Source organism: Anguilla anguilla, chromosome 8, assembly GCF_013347855.1.
Source record: "Anguilla anguilla isolate fAngAng1 chromosome 8, fAngAng1.pri, whole genome shotgun sequence".
Classification (NCBI taxonomy): Eukaryota; Metazoa; Chordata; class Actinopteri; order Anguilliformes; family Anguillidae; genus Anguilla; species Anguilla anguilla.
Genome location: NC_049208.1, coordinates 29,749,796 through 29,768,987, shown reverse-complemented (window position 1 = coordinate 29,768,987; position 19,192 = coordinate 29,749,796). Strand labels below are relative to the sequence as shown.

Genomic DNA, 19,192 nt, shown 5'->3' with positions numbered 1-19,192 from the left:
GGTTAAATTTGTGCAGGCGATCAGACAGGCATTTACTCTAGCATAAAAGAATGTTGTGTTTTCTGAAGTAAATACACCAAGGAAAGGTTTCTACAGTTAATGGCTGCACAAAAAATGTATTATGTTGCCAGCTGTTCCCTGTGCAGTTAAAGAGCCTGCACTGTTGAGCAATACCGCATGTAGATTTATGGAAGACTTGCAGCGTGACGCGCATACTTAAGCAGTGGAATCTTCTACCGTTCTAGGGTAACGCTGAATTTGAAGGAGTTCTCTGTGCTCCTCAGATTTTGGCATCTTATCTTCAGGAAAGCTCTGAAAACCTCGTCTCACAGTCCTGAAAAATTGCCGTTTTATATACACCACGGCCATGAAAACTACACCCTCAGCAAAACAAATGGAGCTCAAACTTAATAAGAATGAACAGAACAATATGGCCCTACGTGCTGGAACATCTATCATGGTTTCCTGTCTAGTTGAGGTGAAAGAGGTACAGAATACATGACCATCAGCCACAAAAGTGAAGTCAAAAGTGCAGCTACTACAAAAAGAGATGTATTTCAGCCCTGTGTGAAGGTGGCAGAATTGCTTGAAGGAAGTGAATATATTACTGAAAGTGTAATACCCACATTTCTCATGTGTGGGTACAGGTATCGGCCCTGCTTTCATTGCCTGATAGAAATGTATTCTAATTCATGAAGGTTAGGATGTCCAATTGATCATGGAAAATTTATCGTGATAGCCCACAACTCTTTATTGTTAACAATTGCTTATTTCAGCGAAATTATGGGAATAGTCGACAGCCAAGAGAATATTGAATATGCAAAAACAGAATTAAACACATCAAGAAAAAGGGGACACATACCCTTACCCCCAACCCACCCATCAATCCAGTCATGCCCCACGCATGATGTTGACGTGCTTAAAAACAAACAAACCAAAAAACTTTCCATAACAATACAAAGGCTGCATCATGGATCGTTACGATCGTTACGAAAGCTTCTCTCAAGGCTTAGGTTTAACTTATGTATACAAGCTGTTTACAGTTCCGTAGCAATGATATCTAACAGAGTAAACATCCATTGGTTTCGGGGAAGTAAATGGGAAGGATTCCAATGGTTTACAAGAAGTTTTTGGCAGAAGTCGTACCTGCAAGAAATATTTGTTTACTCTGAAGAGACATGTTGAGAAAGGAATCATTTAATAGAAACTATGATGCTGTACATGGAATGTCTGTCTGTGTTACTGAAGAGAGATCTACAGAAATTTGGGTCCAGAAATGTAAAACATCTGGACAGCGCCAAAAGATCAGCATGAAGGTGTCCATTGCTCCTTGCAGACACATTATGCACAATAGGGGGTGTTTTAAGCGCATTTGAAATCATTTCAAAGGGGTCAAATATATTCAGTGAATAAATTTCCAATTTATCATCTGGTGATTCAGGTTTTTAGAGGACAGAGGAATTATGTCCTAGACCTCTTTCTCAACAAATTCTTCAGCTTTTGTCTGTAAGTATTTATTCCAAACTGAGACTATACCCATTTTTTTTACAAGTAGATCATAGCAGAAAAGTATAAATACTAAAGGCAAAGTGGTTCTTCTGGGATGTTGAACATATGACCTTATGTATTGGATGTAATGGTAGTTGCGTTTGTCAGGGGACTCATGGGCACACATTGTAGAGCGTAGGCATAAATACATTTAAAAAAATTAAGGGCCAGGAATATTACATTGCTCTTTAATATCCTGAAAGCTCATAAGGCCTGGATTATTAGAAATATCTACATATATATTTCTACCTTTTTTGGACCATTGATGACAATAAAGGGGAGCTTCCAGAAAGAAGGTGAGAGTTGTGGAATAATGGGGAGTGATGATGTCAAGTCACAGTAGACCCTGTTCACTTCGCTACTAATCTCCAAGTGAGGTGAGAAATTATGGGTCCAAAGTGTAATCTGGCTTGTCTGATTAAGATACCTAAGTATATGTCGTCTTGAAGTGTGCATGGGTTAACTAAAGGCTCCTGTAATACTGTACGCACCAGGTGACTACTGAATTAGGATCAAACCAAATTGTGAGAGGTTGAAGAATGAATGACTGAGCATACAAGATAGCCCACTTCTCTTAATCCTCGTTTTAAAATGCTCCAGTACATTTCAGTATTAGATGCAACATTACTTCCCCTGATGTTAGATTTATGACTCTTGTTTTATGCATCATTACAGAGTATCCATTTATAAGGTTAACAACGAAAAAGTGAACATCCTGCTTTACTTGCAAAATCAGCTGAAGAATAGTCAGGTACAATAAAGGTGCATGCGATTTCTAGGTCCTGTTTCAGTTACTGCCCAACCTGATCCTAAACGTGTGTGATTATGTTTATATATTAATCTCACACAACAATAATTTAAGCTTGTTGCTATCTTTCTATTCTTTTTACTGTAACTAGGTCACAGTAAAGATGAAATTAATTGTCATTAAATTACAATTTAGTAAGATTTAATTGTAAAAAGTACAGCTAAAGTACTGTGGAAGAAAGGTATGTACTTTATTATTAAAATATGTTGATTAATCGCCTCACTAATCAACTACAGCACCTGATCAAATATTAAAATTGAATGACAGCCCTAAATAATAATAAAGATCAATGAAGTTTGATTCTTGCCATTATTTAGTATTTCAGACTAAGAATGACCATGTAAAAAAGGCAATTTGAGGTCAAGATCATTGCCAGGAGAGATGCTTTTTGAAACCAGATTGTCTATCGGTGCCTATTTGGTCACCGAGCTCTACCTGGTCAACATTCTCATGCAACAAGAAGAGGGCTCAACTAAGCCTTTCTATAATGGACTTATATATTATAGGATTATATATATAAAACCTACCATTCTTTTAGAAAATCTACAGCGTATCAGTATGAACCTCCTATGTCTTCACTCCCACTTAATCCTGTTCTGTGCTATCCTACCATTGACTGTAAGGTCATACATAACCTGTTCACAACTATCCCCAGACAAAAACAGGGCTTCAAAGATTTTTCGGTGCTTGTGGCATATTCAAAAACTATCATGTAAACTACTGACGAGAGTGAAGGGTTTCTGAGGGAGAAGTCATTGTGCATGCACCCCTTTTCCCAAGGGAGAATGATGTTACTCTTACTCACTGGAGCAGATTAAACTGAACTTCTCTATACACGGCCTAGCTTCCTATACAATGCCCATTATGGAGAGGGCTCCAAGGCAGAGTGATATGGATGGGCACTGCTCCTCAGCACTGGGCTAGGTTCATACTCCATGGGTTCCCATGATGTCCTCTTAAATCTGCTCTGGGAGGGTGCCCCTACTGGCACAGTCAGTGTATTTCTCCCTGCAGTAGCATAGAGCCTATTCTCATGTCATCTTCTCCTGCACCACAGTCATAATACTCCACACTTCCTAAAACAGAAGACCGGGAAGACAGTGGTAGATTTGCAGTCACACCGGTGGCCTCATTCATGCAGTACTGATTTCATTTCTGTTTGTCTGGTTGTTGTTTTTTGGATATTTTCTGAAGTCCAAGATCTCACTTCAGGCCACTTCCACGACAAACGTATCTCAATAGGAACCAGTCCTGGCCTTGTTCCTGATATGATTGCCAACAGTGTCTGAAACCTGATCTCTTCTCATTTTCACTCAACACCAAGGACAGGTCAGTCTAGCCCTCCCTGTCTGCAGCACTCTTGAGTAAGCATCTGTCCGCCTCCTCTGCTAGTGCTGTGAGTGGCTGTCTGCCAACGTGGCCACCTGTGACCAACTGTATTGACACATTGCAGGCAAATTGCAGCTCCGCTTCCAAATCAAATTCTGCTCATGACATGCAAAAGCCTTTGAGCCCTAAAGCTGAACAGAAAACTGCAAACAAGCCGGTCTGCGCGTTTCAGCTGAAAGCGTGGCAAGTTTTCAATTTTTCAATTCATTTTTTTCTCTCCTTGATGTAATTATATCCCCAGAGGTCAGTCAGGACAGATTATCCTTGCATTATGTGTAATTAAACACTGATCATTAATAAAGATCAGTGAAGCTTACATATTGCCATTTTTTTGTCTAGAACGATTTCAACATTAATTGGAGCAATTAATCAATTAATGCGTTAGTCAAATTAACAATTTATGAAAGATGTTAATCATTTATTTTTTATGTGCATATTGAATTAATAATGTGTTCACCACAGAAAAAAATATGAAAAATTATAAAATAATGAAATCACAAGCATCTGGAATCATGATACAGTTCTCAACAGCCCATTTGAGCACCGGGACTGCGGTATATACGCCTCTAAAGGGTCATTTACACAGTGACTGAAGTGTAACACCGTAAAAACCACACATTGTTGGTCACAGTTTTTTCTGGATTTTGATGATGCTATGTTTATCCCTTTTTCCAGACAATTTAACAGTTGCATACAATAATAAGATAATGCAGAAAACATATATTTAACAGAAAATTACTGAAAAGCCTCCACCACTACATATAATATCAAATCTATCTGTATGTGTCCACTCTTTTGTACCTTACTACCACTTTAAGTCTTCCATCCTTCCAACCAACAAACAAGTTCCAGCTGCATCCTCCCAACAAAAGTTATCACCAAAAGTGTCAGTGAAGTTATATTAGAACCCTTTGCCTTCAAATGTGACTCTGACATTCAAACAAACAACTACCCAAACACACCTTAGCTGCTCTGCAGATTTCTTTGTCATGTGCATCTAAAATGGCATTTCTGATGAGATTAGATATAATAGAATTGAACTGCATAAGGAAGGTGAAAGTCAAAGGAAAATAAGTGAAAAACAAGAATTTACAAAACTGGAGTTCAAAAGATTATTGCAAGACACAGAAAAAAACGGAACCCCTAACAACAAAAACTGGTACACCACTGAAACTATCACCATCACAAAGTCAGTACTTAAAAAACGTTATCTTTGAGTAAACGTTATCTAGGAAAAAATCAAGCTCCACTGTTGCTTCTGATCTGAAGAAATCCACAGGTGTGTCTGTCATTTTTTCCACTGTGAGAAGACAACTCAGTGCTGTGGGTCTGAAAGGAGGTTTAACTGTCAAAAAACCACTACTGAGAAAAGAAAATAAACAGAAGAGAAGAAAATTTACAGTAGTAGACTGAAACAGGTCACTTGAGATTTGGAGTGAGGTTTTATGTACCGATGAATCTAAATGTGAAGTACTGTAAGGCAATATGTATGGGGCAGTTTGGGGTTTTATGACAAGACATATTGTTTTTGTTTATCCTTTATATATCTTGGTTTTATAATTGAGATTTAAAATTTATAGCTGGAGAGACCTGTTCAGTAACTTATTTAACAGAGTGAGAGGAGGGATCGTTCTGTGGCAGCCATCCAGTCAGACCTCCATCATTATGTAGTGGGGACTGAGGCGTTCCCTGTGTGGGAGGAAACAAGTCTGGCTTTGTGTGCCAGGAGCGCTGCTGTCTCGCCAGGACAGACGGCCTCTATGTCACCCGCTGACTAACTGGCGTTGCGCGCTGGCGCAGAGGGGCAAACAGCCCGCCGGGGTATGGCTGAGACCGCCTGAGGGGACAGACCGAGCCTCTTCCTCGGGGGCTGCCCAGGGGTTCTTGTCTCCATCGGTGAAGCGACGGCTGTAAACACAGTCTGGCCTGTTGCACAGTGGGGCCTACGCGCACAGTCTGGCCTGTTGCGCAGCGGGGCCTACGCGCACAGTCTGGCCTGTTGCGCAGTGGGGCCTGCGCACAGTCTGGCCTGTTGCGCAGTGGGGCCTACGCGCACAGTCTGGCCTGTTGCGCAGTGGGGCCTACGCGCACAGTCTGGCCTGTTGCGCAGTGGGGCCTACGCGCTCGCTCTGGCCTTAAAAGACACACCGTGCCAGCTGTGGACCAGACCTGGTTCTAATTTGCAGTTAAAAGCAGATGAGAAATTGCTGTTTTCGGAGTCAAACCACGCGTATTGTCGTAAAACTTTATAGTACGGTACGTTCCAGCGTTTTGCTTGTTACCGTTACAAGTGATTTTTCCAAAAGGAATGCCAAGCTTGGCAGCCTGGATTGCTGCACACCCTGAATATTATAGTTATGCATAATTTCAAAAGCATTATCCCGTTGTGCGAGCTATGTGGGAAGTCTATAGCAGCTTTTGTGTGTGTCCTTTCCATATAAAAGTAAACAAGGGTGCATGGTGAGCGTACTTCATTAGTAATCTGCTCAACAGGTATCCTCACCCAGATCTGTGCTTCGTGTTTTGTCTTTTTACACAGCTGGATATTTGAATAAAGTGATTCAGGTGAGGTTCTCACCACTCAGGAGTATCAAAGGGATTTGAACCCACAAATTTTAAAGTTAAAGTGCCCCTCATGTAATAAACTGTGTTACAATGGTTTATTGTGTTCATCTTGACAACAGGGGAATGTCAAAGTTTACCTTGTGTGTACCAAAAATATATATATATTTAAAAAAAAAACACAGAATCACCTGCATGGCTGAATCACTTATGGACAATGGAAGAAACTGGAACTCAATATGAAAAGACTAGACAGGCAAACTTCCCCCTTCTATAAAGAGCAGCACATTTTAGAACAGCACTTGCCAAATGCATAGAAGTCAGCTAAGGATTCCTTGATGGTCTATGTTTTATCCTACACTGACCGATGTACATCTGTGAAAAAGCTCTGTAGATCTTAAAAAAGAAACTCAAAGGCACACATCTTTGTGTAACTGCCTTATCAATGGGCTCAAGGTCAACCAGTTTTATATTAAAATGACAAACTGTCCCCACTGAACACTGTTACTCTATTCCTTATAGGTTTCTTACATAAAAAGTTCAATATCTTTGTACAGTATAGTAACGCATTGAGAAAAAATGCGTTACTATAAAACTATAAAACTGTGAAGTTTAAACTAGTTAATCTTCTTAGCATACTGTAATGAATCTGAAATTAAGACTATTTTAGCAGCAGGAATAAAATTATTTTGACTTATTTTATTTTTTAAAATGCAGTGCAGAGATTTTATATTAAAATCAGACCGAAAACATAGCAGTTCTTGTGTGTGTGCATGTATATGTGTGTGTGTGTTCATGTTCATGTGCATGTGTATGTGGGCACTACAATGAAAGGCCACAGGGCCTGATAACAGCCACCCGGTCTCCACTTCACTGGCAGTCATCTTAATGTTATTTTGAGGAAACCGATTGGCTCATAAGTCCCTGTTGCTCCATAATATCACTCTGCACATTTGTTCAGTTGGTTGTGCTCCAAAATACTGTGGTAATTCATTATGGAAGCATAACTCCTACAAAGGCCAATATTAAACAGTTACTAACTAGCCAAAGATTGAACTAGCTAACAGGAAAGCTAAAATAGCTTGCACCATCATTTATGGGGTTTGAGCACTGCAGATCAGTAACTTAATCTCACCGGAATATGATAAGATCTTAAAGGTGAAGCTGTTGCACATACATTTTAAAAATCTACACACTTCAAATCCAGTTTCCTGCTGGTGTACTAAACTAGGGACTTGGAGACCATCTGTGCATTTTGGTGTGTTTGTGCATGTGTGAATGTATATATATATATATATATACAGTGTGTGTGTGTGTGTGTGTGTGTGTGAACATTTGAGGTATTATTTGCCACAACTGTCCTTTTGGAAGTGATTCATGTTTGATAGCCAGAGAAGGATACAGCTGAAAGTTATTCACCAGACGTGTCTGAATGATTCATTTTTTCATGAACTTCGGTGCTTCTCAATCAGATTTTTCTGGAAGGTCAAAATAGCAAATGCACCAGGTTTACTTCCAAAGAGTCTTGAAACCAACCCTCTGGAATAGGCACATCTTGACCATGATCTACTGTGAGGTCTTTGAGGATAAAATTGATTTCTAGAAGCTCACTGGAGTGTGACCCGGCATACGTAGTGCGATGCCCAGGACTCCAAAAGCCTCCATAGGGTTTACTCCATCTCACTTTCTGACATTCAGTTCAGCTTGAAATTTTGATGCATGCACAAGATTATTTGAGTGGAATCAGCATTCATACGCTGCCCTCTAGTGGTACACTAAATTTTTCTTTCTCACCAACACTCCTGTAGAAAACAGTAACAGAAAGTTTTCTCTTGTGCACTTATTGGGATATGAAGTTTGGAGTGAGCAGATTGAATTGAGAGACTGAAATTGCATATACTGGTTTGTTGCATTTGTGGTCAACACGGTTTAGCATCAATTGATATTATTTTGGAAAAACAGGGTGTGTTTTCATCCCTTGGCCAAACACATTACGCCCTCCACCCTCTACTCGAGTTATTCAGTACCTCAGTGTACAGGAACTCACGGCCTTGAAGATTCAATGAGCCATCAAACAAGAGGGAATTCTTTTTTGATTTGCCACACACAAGATTTTCCAACAGAGCTTCAGACAGTTTGAAAGTAGTCCCCCGTGTAAAAACGGGTAATGCTTAATAACTGTTGACGGAGGAATCTTAGCAACCCAAAGTTTCAATAAAACAAAAAACCAAGACCTCCTTACCAGGGAGACTCAAGAAATGAGACTGAGGCGTCTTTAAAATGGATAACTGTCTCCCAAAACCCCTTCGCCACACTGACTTGCCTTTTTTTTCGCCACCACTCTCCCTCTTTGGGGTACAATTTGTGTAAAACAAATGACAAATTTCACTGTGACACAATATATATTGAATTACAATAGAATGTGTTGGCAAATATCTAGTGTTTATGGCCTTAATGATTATGGCCTTAGAGAGAGAAACAGTGAAATTGATACAATATTATATTGTTTATAAGAATGCGGCCTGCCTTCCCCTCCACAAACATGAAAGCAACCATGATGTGGGAAATTTAAAGCCTGTTGGTACCCTAATCTATGCAGGTGATCTATGGGTCTATGGGCAGAGTTTGTTGCAACAAGCTAAATTCTTTCTCTCTCTTATCCGGTATTTTAAAATTAATTGTTTCATGTTTGGTCAATGTTTTCTGTTTTGTAATTTAGAAGCAGTGAGCCTGCATTCAATAAACATAATGCATGATTTTCATTATTCTAATTGACTAATTCTTACTGAATTAATGAATCTTAAGACCTGATATAGAGTTTGTTTTGACTTGTTGATTCCACCAGCGTAGTGTAGACTGGTCTATTAATTAATGTGGCGATTTTACATATAATTTTAATTTTCAACAATAATTATTAAATTAAATCATGTCATACCATGGTACATTTAGCATAGCTAATTTAGCATAGTTTAATGCCTGTGCGAGTTAAATGATATGAGTTTTTGACAGCGCTCTAAACAAGACATTCAGGATTTGAAGGCTATGGATTTGAAGAATACCTAAGCAAATACAAACCATAATTTGTTAACAGTAATAAGTTCAAAGAAATTAGCCATATGTTATGTGTATACAACCCCCAAACCTGGCTCCAGAATAAACAAACGGCTGGTGTTTTTGACGTGTTTTTTATTGAAAGCTTCATCAAAGAAAAAAGTTCTTAAACAAAACGGAACCCTACATCCACAGATGTACAGAAATTCTCAGGATCACAACAAAAGAAATGTGAGACATGACATGACCTGGACCACACAAGAAATTACAAACAAAAACAAACAAAAGGCATCTTAAAAATCACTCTGTCATGTCCTCTCTCAAACACCTTTACAGAAAGTCCCTTTTCATAAATACTGTTCCTCTCCCTAATTCACTGTCTCATGGAGGTTCAGCAGTTTTCTATTCATTTGGTAGAAAGTATTTGAGAAACTTCCCTCTAGTTCCTCCCGTAGCTTTGTATCTGTGGAGCCAGATGCAGGTGGGGAAGGTGAGAGAGCCTGCTACACCCTCGAAGCTGCGCATCACACGGGCGTTCGATAGCCTGACAAATCAATACCGCTACAGCCGCTAAAAGAGAACCTCGGTGGTGCTTCACCGCTTTCCACAGCTGTCACACTGCAGCTGGGCCAGGGAAGTAGCATCACCATGCAGACGCTCCCCTGTCATTCACGCCTCAGACTGCGAGTCACCTGGCTCGCAACCCCGCCAATCAGAACGCAATCTGCACAGGTTACTCTTTTTCTTTATTCCTTTCTGTGACCCTCGGAGGGTGAAGACTGAAGAGAGTATAAAATGACCCTTGAGAAAATGTAGCGGACGTCATACTGCGAATGCAGCCGCGTGGTGGTGCGATTAATGAACTGGCTGTGTAACCGGAGGGTTGAGGGCTCAAATCCTCATTGGGGCATCGTCCTTTTAGCTTCTTCACCAAGGTACTGAAACTGAATTGTTTCTGTAAGTATCGACCAGGAGAAATGGATCATATAGACTAAATTTAAGTATCAGGAGTTATTTTTTTCCTTATAGCCATCAATATTTATTGCATATATACATTAGAAAATATATCAGCTATTACTGATTTTACATATACTTAACTTTATAAATACATTGAAGAATATGCTTCATAAATGTGCATATATTCAACAGACAATAACTGATATATTTTCTAATATGTGCATTTTTAAAGTTTGAATCAATGTACATAACTTTCTTAAAGGAATGCACAGCTACTCAACAATTATATAAAACAGCTCAATTGTTTGATTCATAATAAAGTAAAATTGAGGTAAAATGCTCATTCTGTGTCTGGACATTTAATATTACACAATATTACACAGAGAGTCAATGTGACCCTCTGATATCTCTAACGAAAACATGTTGAATTCCTCCTGCCTGATACCAGTTAAGTACTGTATCTGCTATGACGTTGTTTGCAGTATACTATATAGGTTATAGTATACACTAAAGCATTCACTGGAACAATGAGCCAAATTTACGCAATAATGCTGCATAACCCCAGGGCCTTGAAAACAGTGGGGTCGACACATTTTTAACTGTCCTTAACACCGCGACCTTTCCAGCTGTTCTGGGGGAGAGGGGCACGTTGCCCTTGCCGCAAATTGAACGCACAGGATCCACAGAATATTTTCTGACAAAACGGATGAGTCGGATATCTGGAGCAGGTGGTCGGGGCGAAGGAGGCCCTGCGGTCAACACCTGTTGTATTTTACCGAGGTGCGGTCTGAAGCAGGGCGATGGCTGAGCACAGGGGTGCCAGGCCGACCGCCCTCACTGGGACCGGGACCCAACACTGAAGCCAGCAAGGCTTGAGAGGCAGTTAAGCTAATCCATCAGGGTTAAACACAGAGCAGGGACAAAAGAAGCTTCCGGAAGCTTGCCAAGGCCGCCTCATTACTTGGGAGGGTCTGAACAGACCCGGCGCCAGGCGGCCGAGGGGCCCCCACGTGCGCGCCCGCATTCGCGGCGACGGGGGCCCCCCATTAATCAAAGTCTCCCCGGATGGGCCACTCAAATGAGGTAAGAGGGAAGCCAGCTGCTCACGGGAGAAGCAGCGGGGATGGCACAGACAGCAAATGAGAGCGCCGCGCCCCTGTGCATGCTGGGTAGTGGAGGGTTGCCACTTCTGGATGATGGCTTTTCGTAATGCGTTCTGGCTTGAAGGTGTGCTCAACCTGCTGTGCAGTGGCACCTTTCCTATTAAAACGCATTACCACACATATAAGGGTAGAGAGCTGCACACTGATATGAAACCGAAGGTGAAAATCCTATAATCAAATAATCAATCCGTGGGTTAATGATACATGCAACTATTACGCTTAATTTAATTTGTAGTGGTTTATGCGCCGATTGCTGAAATTAAAGAGGTGTGTTTTGAATTTGCAGTCTTACTTTAAGTCAGCCTGTGCGTGCCAGGCCGTGTTTCATTCACAGCGCCCTGCAGGCTTTCAGCACTGCGGACCGTAAGTCCTTGGCAGTGGCACGCAGGCCCTGTGTGGACGGCCACTTCAGATTTACGGCTGGCGATTTACTATGCAACCCCGCGCGACGCTCTCATAAGGGTCAGTGGCACTCTGACGCGGGCCGATTTAGTGGGCCAGCGATGGCACTGCGCTCTGACCGGGCGAGGCGGGGCGTGTTTTGGGCTTCAGACACCGGGGCGCTTTCATAAAACTGTCACGTCCAGGGAACACAGTCTCTCAATTTGTTTATTTATTTCTTGGTTATATGAACCCGGTCTCACTTTTTTTTCAGCGTGTCTACCAAACTTACAGGTTTCATGTCACTGTTGACAACAAGGATAAATATCCTTGGCAACTTCTGCTTCAGACTGAGTGCTTCACTTTGCATGATTCACTCCCGCACAGCGTGGAGGAAAATGGGTGCGGCTGCTGCTTCACAGTCCTGCAGTTTGATAAATATAAGAGACCAGATTTTGTTCCCTCCCAGTCCCATTTAGATGAGTGCAGAGATTCCATTTGGCTCTGAAACTATGAATCTGGGGATTTGAACACTTTTATGTACGCACCAGTTCCTCTGACTCTAAAAAAAAAAGAGGCCTAGACAAGCTGTAATTTGATAGAGCATCATCCTGCCACTACCCATTGGGAGCGCAGGTTTGATCCACTATATGAAGCTCATAGCTGGATTTAAATGGCTGGAAAACATAACCCAAACAAATTTCTTAAAGGAGAAACCCAGTCGTGTTAATGTGTGTTTGATACAGAAGAAATTCTAGCATCTGAACATGTACAGGTCAAGGAAAGTTGTGTCAGCTCTAGGGAGCATACAGCAGTCAACACCTTCCCCAACGATCTGGCTCTCCATTATTCAATTCTCTTTAGCAGCTAACTCATGATTGAGTTGTTTCTCAAAAAAAAAGAAAGTAAAGAAAAAAGGAAGGCAGAAAAAAACAACTCATGAAAACACGACAAAGCTGTATCTTTCCTCAGCCAAATATCAAGAACAAGCGGCTGGCTTGCTTTTTCTGCAGCTGTTGGCAACAAACAGGGGTGGAGATTTTGGTGAATCATAGTCTGAAGATTCCAAATAGTTTGTGGATAATAATAATAATAATAATAATATGTATTGAAATTATATAGTGCCTTTATCTCATCTTGGCTTGAGGCTTTTCAGTGAAGGAGAGGACCCTCAGCCCGGCCATGATCAATATGGAGCTCCAGCCCGGGTGATGCACAGCAGCTCACTCACCACACATCAGCAGAGCTGGGCGGAGGACGGGTTTATTAAGCCAATTACACTGGGAGGTGATCAGATGCCCAGAGTGGGAGATCCATACTGGGCACGTGGCCAGGACACTGAGGAACCCCCCACTCTCTGTTCATAAGCACTGAAACGGGTCAGAATCCTGATTTAGTCTGTACAGCTGATTCAACGGCCGGCACAGCATGACGAGCGTTAGAACGCAACCTCACTCTCTTACACAGCGCAATGCTGAGGGTTCAGCTCCGTCTCAGTCTGTTGTGTTCACCCCCCCACCCAGAAAAAACAAAAAATAAAACACAATAAAAACAAACCAGTCACACTGAAGCCATTACGATACAGCCTATCCTTTTCCCATTGCGGGGAAATTTATGCGGGAAAGAAATTCCTATGGTAATACAATAAACTGTTAAATTCATAGCGATAAATCTTCAGTGTCAGCTGGTTACAGAAGATCCCCCCCGCTGTTTGTCCTACTAAAATGCATGTCCTCTGAGACGCAGAAATCAATATTTCATGGGGCCTTGTAGGGATCACAGAAACTCTTGGTCCAGGTTGAGAAAATGAGCCCTTTCTCATTCATTTTGAGTTCTGCCTTTCTGATGCAGCACATGGGTGTGTTTGGTTTCACACTGGTGAAATGCTGCCCGTTTAATACCAATGGGTGCATTACACAACTTCTATGTCCCAACACACTTCCCAACATACAGAAATTCCGCTCAGCAGGCTCATCATGCACTGTAATTCCTAACAGCACTCACCACACGCAAGTCAGATCGATTTTACTGTTGAAATGTGGGACCAAAACCCCAAATAGCAGAGGCACCACAGCCAAAATCCTGCAAAAGTTCTGCTTCCTGTGTCTGGGCCAGGACAATACCGACAGGTAGCATCGTACCCCTGTGAAGCCACTTCTCAGTGTGAGAAACCGTAGAATAAAATGCCCAATTACAAATGACCAAACACCTGTTTCACTATTAGAAAATTGTGTATTAGAAAAAATGTCTGCCAATTACCAGTTTTCCTGGGGAGAGTGCTCCTCAATCCCACACGTTTCTCTGATGGATTAGTATCCATGGTTGGTGCACAAAACAAGAAGCATTAGAATTCTGTGAGTATGTGAAGAGGCTCTGGGACTCATTTCAACGAGAGCAGACTAGCAATGCATTTTGGGTTAATAATGGTCTGCACCCCTTGGAATGTCTCTCCACAAATGACATTTTAAGAGACTGTGGGTCCCATGGACTTCAGAAGTTGTTCCACTTTCAGTAAGGTTTTTTTTCCACAGCCTTCCTCAGAGACTATTGTTATGTGAAACTAAATTCAAACTTTTGTCCCCAGTAAAAACTCCTCAGTATAAACACTCCCCCTTCGGCATGCTGGCATACTTGAAGCGACATTCTCAGTGTCTGTCTGGATAATTTTTCTGTCTGATAAAGAGGACCATTTTTCTCTTTCCGTGAGATGACAATAAAACACCTCACTGACGTACACAGAGAAAAACCCCAGGAGAACTCTGGCTGGTGCCAGACATTTCCTTCCAGTAACTAATGTACCCAACTGCATAAAACTCCATTAGTGAGCCAGTACAAAAAAAAGAATGAAAACAAACACTGGAAAACAAAATGAAAATAGGAAAATTTAACTGTCCTTACAAAAAAGGAATTCCCCCTTGTGTATTTAAGCTGTTGAGGATATAATGCAAACATGTCATTACAATGAAGAATGTATGGTGGTTTCTTTTTGACAGGTTAACCCAATTTTATTGGCCCCTGGTTAAGGTTGACGATGAGAATCAAGCATGGTCCAGTAATTTCTTAGCATTTACACTGCCTCTTTCAATAGGTGGAAAGAATTGTGTTCCTTTCAGGAATTTTCTGTCATTTCCATACATATTACACAGTTTCTCTTCAGGCACGACATAAGCTTGAATAATCAATGTGATCTTGATATATTCAATAATAAAAAATTATATTGTAATGCTTTCTTTCAAATCAAATAAAATGTATTTTGTTTAGCGTAGTTTTACAAACATTTGTCACAATGCAAATCCTATGTTTTTTCAGTTGTTATTGCCTACATCAATTTTTGTGAATGATAGGCTATTATTATATTGTGAATTACTATAACATAATAATTCAACAAGATTGACTGGCCTTTTCTAGTTGGGTATTGATACTGAAATGAAAGAGGCTAGTAATGATGAACAGTGTCATCACTCCGCCATGGATGCCCAATGGGGTTCACTGTCAGCAGGCCTTGTGATGTCATCACTTAGCTGAATTAGCACATCGTGAGCTTTACTCTCTCAGCACCGCAGAAACTGTTGTAAATTTGGAGCATCAAAGGACAAAAAAAAGTGCAAAAAAGAGAAGTCGCCAATGAGGATTACTCTTTGATGTGCTTTTCTACTTTGTGGTAACAGGAATCATTGGAAGATTAACAACAAGGCACTCAATTAAACAATTTGATTGTTTAAAACTTTTTTTAACGCGTGCTGCACATGTCATAGATGAACCTGTCAGACCTAAGTGTGACTATCACTCTTTCCCCTAAGCCCCGACACACATTGCTTAAAGCTTGTGCTCTCACCTAGGCATCTCAAGGATTGTTCAAACACAAAAGCCTCTCTTTCCGGCCAATGAGAGGAGCTGGGGAAGCAGGCGGGCGTGCATCTTAGAGTCGCCGGGGAAACAAATTGGGACTTCCAGGCCCATTGAGCTCATGACTAAATTTGGTTTCTGTTCCGCCTCCGTGGCCTTGGAAACTGCGGCGATAAACCGGGCCCATCAGCCATGCTCTGGAGCTCAGTCAAACGAGGCGTCTGCCGCCGGCGCCATGGAGACCAGAGCGACACGCTGCCCCGGACGCAGAGCCGCCAATGAGCCTGGCCCGCTCCCCGCTCCACAGACTCCTCAGCTCGGACAATCTCCCGCACTGAAGCTTATGTGAAACTTAGCATTATAGGAGAGTGCAGGAAAGGGGGGGGGGGGTGGTGGTAAGTTTGTTATGCTCTTGGCTGTGCTTTTAGACAGCTTCCAACTGTAGGCAAAACTCAAAACAGAGCTTCCTTTCCATTGGTCCATCTCCAGAGCTACCTTTACAAAAGAAAAGTCTTTTAAGACTGGTCACTTCACTATGAAATTGAGCAGGATACTTTAAAAATGAGCACACTCTTAGAAATGTCTAAATGGAAGAAACCCATCTAAAGAGATATCCAATGCAAGGTTTATTTTCAGTACTCACTCCTAGCTGGGGTGTGAGGTCCAGGACAAAACAACTCAAATGTGGTTAATGTATGTTTAAATTCAGCCTCTTCAAAATGTTTTTTTTTTCTTTCTCGCTTCGAATGACGGAATGACCAAAGACTGAGGTAGCTGGATATACAGTTTAAATACACGGAGGTGTAAGGTGAACAGTTTTCTTTTTCTCCGGCCCTAACGTGTCTCTTTGATTAATGACAAAATCAAAACAAAAGCACAGGAAGATTCCCAGCCCAGCCTTGAGACTTAAGAGCACCATCGTTCACAGCTATCTCTCAGAGAGACAAGCGCAGGATAGAAATCGCTCAACCGACGAGGCCAAAGAGAAACACGTCAAGCGCAATTCCCCCCCTCTTCCCCCCCCAGCGTTTCCTGCTGTTTTCCTCCAGGCCCTGTTTTCCTGTGAGCAGTACAGAATATGAGGTGCGTAAAATGGACGGACGGTCTCTCACGTGAATGGGAGCGACGGTTGGTTGGCTTGTCTCTGAACGCCTCGCGGATTCCAATCAGTTCGCTTCTGAGTGACACAAATGTCGCGGGAAGGTAGCTTAAACCGAGAAACAACAGGAAGTACTGGTCCGGCCATTTAGGTCAAAAATAAAAACAACCACATCAACAGCAACAACAGCATCAACGACAACAAGAACAAGATCAGCAACAACAACAATAACAACGACGAGATCGAACATAAAAAAAAAAAAAAAAAACTCTGCTTCAGAGTTTCTCTTCATCTTTGGTATAAAAACGGCCTCTGGTCGGGCTGCATTAGATCCACAACTAGGAAAGACTACAGAAATTGTCAACAATTTCTTCTATTGCTTTTGCGCTGATTGGTTTTAACCGTAAGCTCCTACTGTATCTATGTAGTTTATCGTTGCCAGTTTATCGCTTTTTTTTTTTTGTTTGCAATTTGACAAGCAAAGCAGGCTAAAAACATCATGAAGCTTATAAAAAGGTGAAAGGTCGCAGATAAAAAGCACTAATGCCATCAATAGCAATTCTGCCATGAAAGTAAAAAAAAACAAGATCAGCATTTTGCAACAAACTGCATTTACACTACAATGCAGCAGTTTTTCCTTGTAGTGAAAAAAAATTCCTATTTGCCTGCTGTCTTCTAGAATGAACTTTTTGTCTCTTGCAAGACAATTAATTCGGACTGACTGATAATTATTAACTAAGTGTTCTTCTGACAAAGGAATACTTCTCTATTAAATCTGTACAGTTTAAGTAATACATTTTCTCTCTGTAGCTCAACTCGGGTAGTATTTTGTACCATTCAGTTGGTCCAAAGGACATATTCATCCATTCATTTTTTTTCCTAAACAAGACGCTGGACATATCACTTGGAATAGTCCCCAACATCCGCAAAATTAAGGCATAAAGATTCAAGAAAAAAACCTTGCTAAAGTTGTCAAGAAAAATTAAATTTGACACAATACAAAAATGAAAAGATAGAATAGCTTAATATCTGAGGAAGAGAACCTGTTTCTCGAACGTTCTTTCATTCCTTTTAATTAAACAAAAAAACATCTCACCACCCACCCGACCATTCGAGGTTTTTCCTTTTCTACTTTTTTGTTTGTATGAGGAATTCCTTGGAGAAACAGTTCAATGCCAGTCCAACCCGTGTCCCAAAGGCTACCAGATGAAACCCCCCTCTCTGTACCACACCCAGCAACCCCCTCCTCTCCCCTCTTCATCTGAGCCAGGTGGAAAAAAGAAAATGATCTCTTTTTGTGCCTGGGTGATCTGGAAACAGTCTCAGTGCACTCCCCCTGTCTCAAGGCAACACTGTTGCTGGAACATTCTCTTGTCCCGTCGTTATCTGATGGAGACAAGAGTAAAACAAAGAGAAGACCTGTCAGTGATGTCACAGATACACCATGGCAACAAGCAGAATTAACCTACATCCATGTAACAGGTATGATGAGTAATCAGTAATGTCGCGGATGAAATATGAGTGATCAGCAATGCAACAGACACAATGAGCAGTTAACACTGTAACAGACACAATGAGCAATGAGTACTGTAACGGACATGATGAGCAGCTAGCACTGCAACAGACACAATGAGCAGTTAGCACTGTAACAGACACAACACACAGTTAGAACTGTAACAAACACAATGAACAGTTAGCACTGTTACGGACATGATGAGCAGTTAGCACTGAAAGGGACACAACACACAGTTAGCACTGTAACAGTCACAATGAGCAGTTAGCACTGTAACAGACACAATAAGCAGTTAGCACTGTAATGGATATGATGAGCAGTTAGCACTAACAGACACAATGAACAGTTAGCACTGTAACAGGCACAATGAGCAGTTAGCACTGTAACATTCACAATAAGCAGTTAGCACTGTAACAGACATGGTGAGCAGTCAGTACTATAACAGTCATGATGAACATTTAGCTCTGTAACAGAAACAACACACAGCACTGTAACAGACACAGTGGGTAGTAAGCTCAGTAACAGACACTGTGAACTGTCAGCACTGTAACAGACACAATAAGCAGTTAACACTGTAACAGATATGGTGAGCACTCAGCACTATAACAGTCACGATGAACAGTTAGCACTGTAACTGACACGATGAGAAGTCAGCACTGTAACAGACACAATGAGCAGTTAGCATTGTAAAAGACAAAATAAGCAGTTAGCATTGTAACAGACACAATTATGGGCAGTGAACTCAGTAACAGACACTATGAGCTGTCAGGACTATAACAGACACAATGAGCAATTAGCACTGTAACAGACACAACAAGCAGGTAGCACTGTAACAGACACAATAGACAGCAAGCTCAGTAACAGACACAAGGAGC

The 19,192-nt window shown here is 41.3% G+C and overlaps 1 protein-coding gene across 2 annotated transcripts in view; it reads right to left on the bottom strand.

The window, feature by feature from the left end:
* Positions 1-9,476: 9,476 nt before the first annotated feature.
* LOC118233780 (RNA-binding motif, single-stranded-interacting protein 3-like) overlaps positions 9,477-19,192 on the bottom strand; it is a 161,834-nt gene continuing 152,118 nt past the window's right edge. For both annotated transcript variants that reach the window (XM_035429718.1, XM_035429717.1), the window contains one exon: positions 9,477-18,190. In XM_035429718.1, coding sequence (XP_035285609.1) covers positions 18,146-18,190 — 45 coding nt within the window. In that variant the 3' untranslated portion in view covers positions 9,477-18,145. The remainder of the gene's footprint in view (positions 18,191-19,192) is intronic.